This window comes from Lycium barbarum, chromosome 6 (genome assembly GCF_019175385.1).
Source record: "Lycium barbarum isolate Lr01 chromosome 6, ASM1917538v2, whole genome shotgun sequence".
Classification (NCBI taxonomy): domain Eukaryota; kingdom Viridiplantae; phylum Streptophyta; class Magnoliopsida; order Solanales; family Solanaceae; genus Lycium; species Lycium barbarum.
Window position 1 is genome coordinate 107,206,483 of NC_083342.1, and position 12,107 is coordinate 107,218,589.

General features: G+C 34.9%; 1 protein-coding gene across 2 annotated transcripts; it reads right to left on the bottom strand.

Moving 5' to 3' along the window:
* On the bottom strand, window positions 1-7,844 carry LOC132645293 (light-inducible protein CPRF2). 2 transcript variants are annotated; one of them, XM_060362203.1, is made up of 7 exons: window positions 7,309-7,844; window positions 6,948-7,035; window positions 2,453-2,663; window positions 1,008-1,083; window positions 814-939; window positions 630-681; window positions 388-557 (listed from the first exon to the last, which is right to left on the bottom strand). In XM_060362203.1, the coding sequence occupies exons 1-7, from the start codon at window positions 7,744-7,746 to the stop codon at window positions 532-534; spliced, it is 1,017 nt and encodes a 338-aa protein (XP_060218186.1). In that variant the 5' UTR covers window positions 7,747-7,844; the 3' UTR covers window positions 388-531. The 2 variants fall into 2 exon arrangements, with proteins under 2 accessions (XP_060218185.1, XP_060218186.1); XM_060362202.1 differs by lacking the exon at window positions 630-681 and having other exon boundaries at window positions 1-557; window positions 7,309-7,838.
* Between the last annotated feature and the right edge of the window lie 4,263 nt (window positions 7,845-12,107).

Consider the following 12,107-nt stretch of genomic DNA (forward strand, 5'->3'; position numbering starts at 1 on the left):
TACAGAGGAGAAAGAGATGTCAATGCATTAGTCTCATCCAAGAAGGCATTGCATACAAAAGAATGGGCATTTTTCCTGCCACAGATGGATAATAACAGTATAATTTTATCAACATACATGTGCAAAATCTTCGGTGCAGCTGGTGGCTTTAGCCCTGTTTATTGCTCTCCCCGGCCTTGGGTTCCACAGGAACTCATTTCTCCACGGATGCGCTTCTGCAGATGCTCCAAGCTAGCCACCCGCTGCATTGAAGATGTTCTACCCATCTTATTCCCCCCAACTGCTGAAGTTGCAGGATTCTGCTGTACATGTTCTATTGGAGGAACATCAGCAATACCATTTTGGATTCTAGGATCATGGGTTGGCATATGATTATTTGGCGGTTGTTGGTAGTAGTGATGTTTCGGATCATCTTGCACAGGCACAGCAGTGTCTGCTGATGTCTCGGAAGGACTACCGGAGAAGCATGGCATTGCCATTGAGGATATCTCAGACATAGCTTGGAACAATGGATTTACCCCAGTAACTCTTTTAACAGTTTCTTCTGCCATTTTCACCTGCACAGTGAACAGCAGATGAAGGAAGAATTTTTATACATGTTTCTAAAAGCAGATGATTTTCAACAATACCAGGCATGATTTTAAAAAGGAAACACCAACAATGATCCAACTTCTTTCTTCCCTGTTAAGATTTGAAAAATTACCAATCTACCCTATAATGCTCCTTTAGTAAGAAGGAAAAGAGGATTTAAAGAATTTTGTAAGTAGGCATTTTTCCTACTTTCTCAACCACAACTAGTAAAAGTAGCCTTACCTTCGCTCTCATTGTCTCAACATCTGCCTTTAAGACTCGATTATCAACAGCAGCTTCATTGTATTTCTGGCTTATGTCTGTCAGACGTTTCAGTAGGGAGGAGTTTTCTCCTCTCAGTTGAGAAACCTACCAAACATTTCATAAGACAATAGTCTTGCACCGACATTAACTTACACACGACTTAAGAAACATACCTGTGTCTCAAGTTCTGTGAGATGGGCCTGCTTTCTTCTCCTTGAACGTCTGGCTGATTCTCTATTTGAAAGCATTCTGATAAACAAAGGGGTTGATATTATTAGGATTCTGACAAGGTAAACTTCACTATCAGATAAGCCAATAATAAGCTTTACATTTTGGATGCGTATGATTACATTACCACTGGGACACATGATTCAAGCAGGAAAAAGTTTCTAAACAGAAAAGGTTGGAGCATCTTATACTGGTGAATCATTGCACCTCCAACCATATTATTCTCCAAGGAAGGAACATTCTGCACGTAATGGGCCAGCAGCCTTTATATTATGAGACCTTCCATTTGAAGGGCAATCTCTTTCCTTCCGAGGCAAAGAGACATCTGGTTCAATGGAGGCGACCGTAATTGATAGCATGACACTCCCTTCTCTGAGACAGGAAATGGCAGTACTATTTGACAGCCAAGAGTGACCAAATTGTCTTCAGAATCTTTTAGACGTTTTGGCAAAGCCAAAAAGCATCTTGTATGGTCCTTTCATTATAAGCCTCATACTTGAAGTCCACACTTATACTTAAATGAGGGTGCATGGAGATCTTTAGCAGAGAGGAGGGATTTAATATGCAACAATGGAGGATATAATTTATACCACACCAGGTGCAGATCCAGAATTTTGCGCAAGTGAATTCAGCCAAAGACTAAGACAAACCTCTTCGGCAGTAAAGGACTGTACCAAATACAAGCAAGTTTTTCCCATTAATTCTATTCGGTTCATACACGACCTATAAACAAGTCCTTTTTTTAAGGTACCTATAAACAAGTCATTTTGGTCCCAGGCTCTTTAAATTTTAAACGGTAAGGCAAAATGTATGCTTTATTTTCATTTTCAGTGTTGGTCATACCTGTTGCCTTTAAGAGGGGGAGAGAAGGAGGAGAAAGAATGAAAAAGATAGCAATTCTTTTAATTAGCCGAGTTTGTCTCTTCAAAAACTGGTACACACGTGTGTGGGTATGCGTATACATGTGCCTGTGTGTTTGTACGTACATAAACTGCTGTATAATACATATATAAGTAATAGTTTATTATTTGCGAAAGAGGATTCGGTTAAACCCCTTTAGTCACACATAGGTATACCTCAGTGGCATTCAAACAAAACTTATTACCTTCAAAAAGCATCAATAGTCATGCAAGTGTTCTCGAATAACATGTATGAATCAAAATTCAGAGTGTATATCAACGGCATTTACTTTTCACAAAACGTTGGCCACGTCATTTATATCAGATGTAAGAATTGAAACCAACAGCATCCATTTCATCAGAAATTCATAAATGAACTAGTATGATGTGTATCCCCAAGATATTAATAGATCTTTTAACCCTTCTCTCTTTCTCAGATTTGACAGCAATTTAAGTAGTACTACTTGTACACAAACTATAAACAATATTACCTCCTCACACGTTTCACAACTGCTGGATCCGTCCCTTGAGTTGTTTCTGCTTCTCCTTCAGCTTCATCATCATCAGATTGCTCTCTAGATGAACCACTGGTTGTTGACTTCACCTGCACTGCAGGTTTTTTCTGCACTGGGGGCAAGGAGGGTATTCCAACTGGACCGCCAGAATCCTTATCTTGAACTTTTGTCACTTCCTGGCCAGATCCTGTAGATAAAAAGGAACTAAAGACTAAATGCATGAAACTAATTTCCATGATACATCGTACAGTAACCTGCAGCAAGTCTTTGCCTGTCATTAAGTGGATGTCTACATACATTTATCCTTCAGTTGCATATTACATGCTGCTTTGCTGATGCAGATGGTTACATTGTCAAGTAAAGAACTGAACCATAAAATTACATCAGTAATTAAGCAAATGCAGAAACATTACATCAAGGAGACAGAAAAATTACTAGAATGATGAATGCAGATGAAGACGAACTAATCAGAAGCCAACAATTTGCTGTTAAATTCTCTTATTGACACGGATAGACTAGTTCCTATGCACGGGGATCCTATGTGAGGCATGATTGGAGCTTGGAGGACAAATTACTCCACGCCTCCACCAAATGCCCTGGTGTACTACTAGGCTATATTAGAGGCAAGAGTGGACCCATTTAGTTACTTTATGTGTCTTAATTAATGAGAAAGGTGAGTTAATAAGAGTAAAATAGGCTCCTTTTTATGTTACACAGTGGGTTAAAAAAATAGAGCAACAAGCAGACTCATTTATTAGTTATGAATGGGTTGGTGTGATAAGAAAACAACAATTAGCTGCTTCAATGTTGTGCAATGTGCTAAAACTTCTTGTTTGTGGAAGTGCGTAGGAGTGTAGCATTACGATCACATTAAAGAAAACACCGTCATTCTTTCTTCTTCTTCTTTTTTTTTTTTTTTTTTGGGATAAGGTTATAAAAGAGAAACTGGAAATAAGAAAAATCTTGTCATTCTATTCTGGCCGGGAAAGAATGTTATGCTTTTTTATAAGTACAGAGAAACTGTTTATTAAGATTTAAGCCTGCCTTTTTTAAAAAAATTTAAGAGACCTTTTGTATCTGTTAGCAGAATAAGCCCAAACGACGTCTCTTCTTTTCTTAAAATATTTCTAGTTAGGATTTGATTGAACTACATAGCCTCTTCTTCAAATGAAATTTTACGACAATGTTATTGACACAACTTGTACATAAGTTAGCCCAGCCAATTCTCTCCTAATAAGGTTGGAAAATCAAAACTTTCAATAATAGACAAACAAATTAGTGCCGAAAGTGTTTACAATTTGAGTATATGGATCAAGTTTGTCTAACCATAAATGTTCTCTCTTTTTTTTTTTTTTTTGACTAGCACCGGGTGTCCGAGTCTCTTTGAGCCCCGACTAATCCCGGGGGTGCACAGGCCCTCGGCAAGGAGTTTCCCGCAAGTGCACCACGGTTAATTCAGGGTTTCCCCAGTCCGATGGCCCCCAGAAATTGTTTGCACCCAGCGGGTTTCGAACTTGAGACCTTGAAGGGGAGCACCCCAAGGCTCAAGTCAATTGCCACCAGGCCAACCCCTGAGGGTTCATAAATGTTCTCTCTTACACCAAAAATATAAGTACAACAAAAGTAAAATTGATAAATTCTAGAACATCCTCACTCTATTGAAGCGATCTAATTTCGCAAATGCAGACTAATGCATCAGAAGGTCTATGTAGGACATGGTCAAAGTATTTCCAGAGACCTTCTCCCTTTTTTCCTCTAGGTATGCTACTTGCATCTTCTGTCAGATGTGGTCATTTCTAATATTGTCCAACTTTGCAATATTTTTTAAATAAAAACTTTATCAAGGGGAAAAAAAAATATAATCAGAGCAAACTCATCACTTCACCTTTTATCCCCAATGAAATCTCTCATTATTCTAGGATAAGGTGCCCACCAACCTTGTTCACTTTGATTAAGATTTATTTCAGAATCATAAGGCTTTAGCAAACTGAAACATATAGGAGATAAAACCAAAAGTTGCAAATTAGATCACTATCAAATTTGTGGCTTGAAGTTGGGGTTTCATGGGAAAAGTTGCAAATTAGATCACTATCAAATTTGTGGCTTGAAGTTGGGGTTTCATGGGTTGCATGTAGATATGCATGGACATTTTTATGTGTATATTCTATTATATTATTTTCTTAGAATTTTCTATATGAAAATTACTATTACTATTTTAACTTCTTCCTTCTTCAAACCATTTTTAGGATACCAAACCTATATTCAGGGACTGTGATTCCTAATTATTTAAGGACAAACCGACTCCAATTAAGGTAAATGAAAGACCTTTTTTATTATGATCTTGAAGTAGGAAGCATATATTTATCATATCAAAATGACCTGATAAATCTGATCGCTATGGACATAAACAAATGCTAATTAGTTATGTGTTCATATATATATACACTTCTTTCTTTTCTTTCTCAATTATTTTTGTGATGGTGGCTTCCAGGCCCCCTTGATAGTAACTATGTCCACCATGGATTAGACACATAGGAAAAAATGACCAAACATTTTCTGTCTCCGCTACTATGAAGGGAACAAATATGTAATATTTCATATATTTCCCTCCTATGGGACTTTGATAATAAATAAGCAAAATATAAATATGGGATTTAGTTGCTCGTAAAAGTTACGATTTAGTAAAATTGGAGTACTTTCAACAAATCTATAACCTACTTAACATACATCTTACTATCATTACTATGTAAACTTATTTTCATGTGTGTGTGTGTGTGTGTAATGAAAGTACAGTAAATAAAAAATGAAAATTATGGTAAATAAATTACAATTGTAAGAATTTGAAAGAACAAATTGATCCGATATAAGACATAATAACATAACAATACACTGAATTGAGTCAACCTTACATATTATGCAAGTTCTATCAAATATTTAAAAAGAAAATATTCCAGGGTGTATAGCAGAAAATCTAAGTTGTAAGCGTGCAAGGTACAAATATCTGACCTATTGAGGTGGTAGTTCCAAAAAACTTTGTTCCCCGATTCAACCTGAGGCGTTTTGAGCCTTCTTCACACTTACTCGAGTCACAACTTTACCTTTTAACACAATATTTGCTAAGATATTATTTAAGCAGTTCGTTAGCATACTCAGTATTCAATGTTTTCTTTTTAAATACGCTAAAGTTTAAATGGTAACATACGGAAGAAATTTGAGCGTGATACTAGCTTTGTATCCAAGAGCTATATTTATTGTATAAAGCTCATGAACCAACTTTGATTACTAACATCTACCTTTTGGATTAAGTTCAAATTAATATCAAGCCCAAATTATATCTCTAGAGGTCGTTAATTGAGCTCAAACATCAGGATGTTCAAGTTGGCTCGATTTATTTGCACTTTGCAGCTCCACGCACCTACAACTATGGGTACAAAGTTTTGAAATATCATCAAAGAGCATTTAATTGGGGATTGGAAGGTGTTGTCATCATAGCAAATGATGAATAATGGACAAAGTATGTTGAATTTTTCATATAAATCTCAGAGAGTATGAATTAGGCAGAGGTACAAATTTCCTTACTTAAAATAATTTTAATGATTTTTCTTATTTGTTTGAAACTCTTATGAACTTGTTAAGTATATAACTGCAATTATTTTCGAGATCTAGGCACTACCAAGATAAGGTACAAGTACAACCATGACGTACTGCTAAGGGTCCACCTGTTTGGTTTAAATCTTCAGATTCCTTTAAAGTGGTTCTTTTTTTATGTAAAAAGAATGTTCACTTTCCGGAAACTAATGACGAAGTGACACAGGCATGGAATCAATGGAAATACAGACAAAATTTGCCACATCCAGGAATAACTCAAGTTTATTCAAATGTTCACATAACCATACAACTGCCATCAATCATCAGCATCCTAAAACCAATATGACAAAGAAGGAATCACAGATCTTCACAAATTTCCAGAACCCAACCCTCTTAAGATAAATCTTATATGATAGCCAGCACAGAGTATCATCATAACACCAAAATCAAAAACATCATACACAACTGAGTTATTTTTTCACTATTTACTGACCATGAGAATTATTCGCTTTTTTTTTTGGGGGGGGGGGGGGGGGGGGGGGGGGGGGAATTTTCACTTTATTTGAAAATCAGCATTTGGCCATGAAAATTCCAAATACAATTTGAAATCAAGTTGTGTTTGGAATTTAGAAAACACCTAAAACCATGTTTTCACTTTATTTGTCAGTTTTTTCACTTTCAGTACGTTCAAACAAAACCAAACACAACTCCAACTTCAAAAATTCCAAATAAAGTGAAAAACCTTTGGTTTCTATGGCCAAACATCATACATAATCACTGGAAATAAAGATGACATCAGCAATCCACATGCAAATCACATCATACGTAAATAAACAACACAATAGAAAAGCGAAATCCATCTCAAAATTGGTCAATCACTTACCTTTAGATCCTGATTGTGATACACTAGCAGTCTCTGATCCTTTGTCAGGTGCCGTAGAACTTGAAGTTTGAGGCTTTAGATTCTTCGCCTATCAATACAAATATACCAGTACAATTCAATTAGTAAATAAATTACTCTACCATTTAGCTGAAAACAATATCAGATTATTACTCCCTCGGTCCCTATTTATGTGACACTTTTCGCTTTTCGACAGTCAATTTGACGCAAAATTGGATTAGATTAACTCAATATAGTAAGATTAAAATTATATATTTGAAAACAGCATGAAAAGTACTACTATAAGTTGCAACTTTTCTCAAAAAATAAATTGGGACAGGAGTAAATAAATTAAGAAAATTACGCGACTCAAGGCGACAGCAGCGCAAGCCAAATCGAGGCGGCTTTTGAGGAAGGCTTGATATTCTTCAGAATCAGTGGGAATATTCTGTGGTGGAAACGACGTCGTTGCCTGCTTCGAATTCAACGCCGTACTACTGGAATCCAGATTATTATTATTATTATTAGGAGTAGAAGAAAGGTTCTCATCTTTGATCTCAACGACATCGTTATGGTGAGAAGATGAGGATGAAGACGCCATTGTAGGTGTGGTGGTACCGGCAGCTTCTTGGAGGAAGCGCTGGAAAGCCCATTCGGAGGAGCTGCGATTCATCATCATCTTCGAGTAGGAATTGGCGGCGGCCGCCGCGGAGGAGGTAGGTGAATCCGCCGTCGGGGGCGGCGGCGCCGAAGACCAGAAATGGTTGCTCATGTCATCGTCCACTGAAAACACCCTATCCATCTCTCTCTCTCTCTCTCTCTCTCTCTACGGAAAAGGAAATAAAAACAGCTGAGACTTTTTAGTTTTTAATGGGAAGATAAGAGAGGAGAGACAGGGTAGAGTTTTGATTATATACTCAACATTTGTTCTTATGTGTATAGAAATGTATCAATTTTTTTTAGGACACGCTAAAAAAAAAGTGTATTAGATAAATTGAAATAGAATGAGTATCTTTTTTCTAATACTCCGTTTGGTTCATAAATATTGTTCACTTGCCATTTTGTTTGAAATAAGTGTTCGTTTACATAATCAAGAAGGAATTACTATTTCTTTCAAATTTACCCCTATTTAGAAAAGTGAATTTTTATATAATCAAAAAACCATATTAATTAGGTAGTAATCTTTGATTAAGGGTAATTTAATCAAATGCCTATTTTAATGTTGAAGTTAGTATTTTTTTAAGGAGTGTGTTAAACGCTAACCCCCTGTTTGGATGATGATTTCCCGTGATTCATTAATGTATGATTTTCTATGAAATCATGTTTGTTTTCATTTTTCTTAAAATTTTGTGGTGTGGTATTATAAACCCGTGGTTCATCCCATAGTTATATAACCATCAAAAGTCCAAATTTTTGTAACCACGAATTTGGTGATTTTTCCGTGGTTGCGTATTTCATTTCTCCATTACACCCCACCCTCCACCATCCATCCCACCCCCACTCTACCACTCACCCCCATCCCACCCCAACCCTACCGCTCACCTCCACGCCAATTACCCTACCCCTCCACCACCCTCACCCACTACCCCTAACCACCACCCATAACCACTCACCCCCACCCTCATCCTACAACCACCCACCTCACACCACCTACCCCTCCACCACCCCTATCCAATACATACCTATTTTTTAAAGTTCCTATTTTATTATTTACCTGAATTTTATTAATATATATAAACTAATTTCTAATTAAGAGTTAAGGGTATTTTAATAAACTTACAAGTTATTATATAGTACCATACAATCAAACCAAACAATACAAATGTTATTAAATCACAACAAATGATACAGTCTATTCAAACATTGTGTTCATTAATACAGTACAATATAATATAATACCATATCATACTTTATATTAATGAACCATCGGAAACAACCATCCAAACATAGGGTAGGGGATACCTGTTTTGAACCGAAGGGAGTATTTGTTTAGGAAGAACATGACAAAAAGATGAGGATTTCTTTGTCAATAATTATAAGTGACTGAACAGTGAACTTTGAGTACCCGAATGGTAAAAATGCATGCACTAAATAAGTGGATGAATGACTTTTCCATATGGATTATCAATTATTCATGGCAAAGCACCAAATTTGATAATTAGGGACAAGGAAATCTTAATATATCAATCAATTTATCATTAACCTGATAAAGCACTAAATTTGGTGCAGAAACATGTAATTTAAAGAAGTTTGTCCCGTTGAGGTTTCGAGGATAAGAATAAAAGAGTATTTATCATTCTACTATAATCCATATTGTTACTTGTTTTACTTCAACGCATTTATATGATTGTGATATTTTTTCAATGATAAGGGTGAATTAGTAGGTAGAAAAATGAGCGTAGACATATTTTCTTTTATAATAAGGTCTTTTTGTCACACTATTTTCGTCACAATGACCTAAATGGGGTAAATTCATATGACTACTTAGGTCAAATTTAATAATTTATGTTTACTTAATGTCATTTCTATATTTTTTTCTCAAGTTTTATCTTAATTTAAAATTGTACAATAAAGGTTATGATAATTTTTACATAAGTATGATCAAATTTGGGTCAAATTGATGTGGCAATTCAGCAATTTCTCTTTATTTTATTTTCCTGAATTCATCCTCATTGAAATCACTTTAATTGTATTAAATGCATTTGCAATCCCATTAATTTGAAGGAATGCTCAAGAATAAAGCACAAAAGATTTTGGTTTCTACATATTTTGAAACTTTTTTTTGGTCGGGTGAGGCGGCCGGGGGAGGGGGGGGGGGTCCTTTGGTGTGTTTAAGAGGCATTTTTGAGTCCTGTGGGGAAAAGTAAGTGGTCCATTATCCAAGTAATAGTGAAATACCATTGCAGCTTTGAGCAAAAAAGAAAAAGAAAAAAAAAACAAATTTTCCTTAATAGAGTATTAGAGCCCGTTTGGATGGGCTTATATTTATAAGTTATTTGTAGCTTATAAGCTAAAAAAAAAAGTTTGAGTAGTCTAACTTATTTTTTTAACTTATAAGTTGCTTTAGATAAGCTAAGTCAAATGGGTCCAATTATTTTTTGAGTTTATTTTAAGCACAAAATGACTTTAAGCTGACCAGCCAAACACTAAAAAAACTGAAAACTAACTTACCAATCCAAAGGGGCTCTTACTTAACAAATGAAAAAGTAGCTTTTAATAGGACCATATTCAGGAAAATATTTAAATAAAAATCAAGAACTAATGTCATCCTAATGCGTGGACTTCGTGAGTAACAAAAGTTAAAGTAATAATCAATAGAATAAAATAATAATGTCCATCTTACAAATCAGGAAATATTTTTTGCACGAAGCAAGTCTTAAGTACAAATAGATTAGGTATCGTTAGATGTTTCCGTTAAAAGTCATTTTCCGTGAAAAATATTTTAACTTAGAAAATTTGTTATTAGATTATTATTTTTTTACAAGGTTTATTTAGTATTAGGTAAATGGCCTACATTAACACTAAAATATGTTAAACATGAGGGTGGTATTGTGGTGATAATTCTTGAGTATTAAAGCTCGAAAAAATATTTACAGGTTAGTTAGATATAAGTAACATAAAACATGAGTTAAGATAATTGCAGAAAAAAATTAATATACCACTAATAAATTGTTTTCTTTAGGAAATGTTTTTATTACTTATGAAAAAACAAATAATAAAATGATTTAATCGAGGAAAACAAATTACTTGAAAAAAAAAATTTAAAGCGTCCAATCAATATGATTTCAAAATCATCAAGTAATGCCTTGTCTGCTTGCTCGCTTTCTAGATAATATGCATTCATCCGACCATCTTTAGTGTAAGGATTTTGAAATACACATATAGTTTTTGTTGCATCTTTATACCCTTTTTTTTTAAACTGGTTTTTCTTTTTCTTTTTTTGAAACTGAACATCTTTATACTTGATTTTCTTGTCCTTTTTTTTTTTTTAATCACCACAAACAAAATAAGAAAGAACAAAAGAAAAGGAGAAACATATATATTTAAACTTTATAGCAACGAAAATTTAGAAGTGTAAAAATGCAATTGGCTGTAGGCTGTAGCACATATTACGGAAGACGTACACGTGAGGAGCATCCAATAGTGTCTCGTCGCTGTTGGCCGATAGGAAGATACGACTTTTTTTTTAATGGTCGCATTGTGCCTTTTTCTATTGGATAAACCTTCCGTGGGTGTGGCCCATTGGTGAATTGTGGATAAATATGAAATGCGGCCTACATACTTTTCATGGCCCACATGTTGTTCCCGGCCCCTATTTGCCAAGGTGCTTTTCTTCACTTTAAAGGCATATAAAGTTCTGTCTTGTTCTTGCCATTTTAATTTTTTATTTATTTATTTATTGAGAAAAAATGTATTCCACACATTTTGATTGGGCGGGCAAGTTGAGGGAACAAAATGAAACATACTTTTTGGTTCATACAAATGGTTTTCTGACACGTGATTTTGACATATTACAAGTGGTAAGTTTCCAAAGATTATTAGAATGGTTAATGGTGTAACATTATTTTGTGGCCATATATAGATGGTTTTCTAAAGCATGGTTTAGTTAAACACATTATAGGGATTTTTCTAAGATTAAAAAGGGGGTTAATGATGTAAATTTAGCTAGCTCCCATTGGAATAATTCTTTGAATATTGGGACAATCTTCTCAAAATGTACTTCGATGTGAGAGTCCCAGTTCATAAACAAGGGAAAGAGAGAATTTTGGTGAGAATCAATTATTGAACATGTATATGGAGCAAAATTGTGTAGCGGATAAGCCTACGTGACATATAGTTATGCTAAAGTACCGAACAACTCCATCAACATTTTGTAGAACCTTTGAGTTTTGGTGAGGAGCACTTTTAGTATGATGCCTCAAGAAAACTCCATCTTCAATGTGTACCAACACTCCTGCAATAAGTTTTTTTTTTTTGTTATTTCATTTTATCCTTCTCCCTTGTTTTACAATTAATATTTTTCTTGTTTTTTCAACTAAAATCATGTTCATTGGCATTTTGCTCTTCTTTCTATTCATTTCTTACTATAATATTAAAGTGTTATAAAATAAAACTATGAAGTAAATACACAGAAGAAATATGTAGAGAGAATATGTAGAGAGA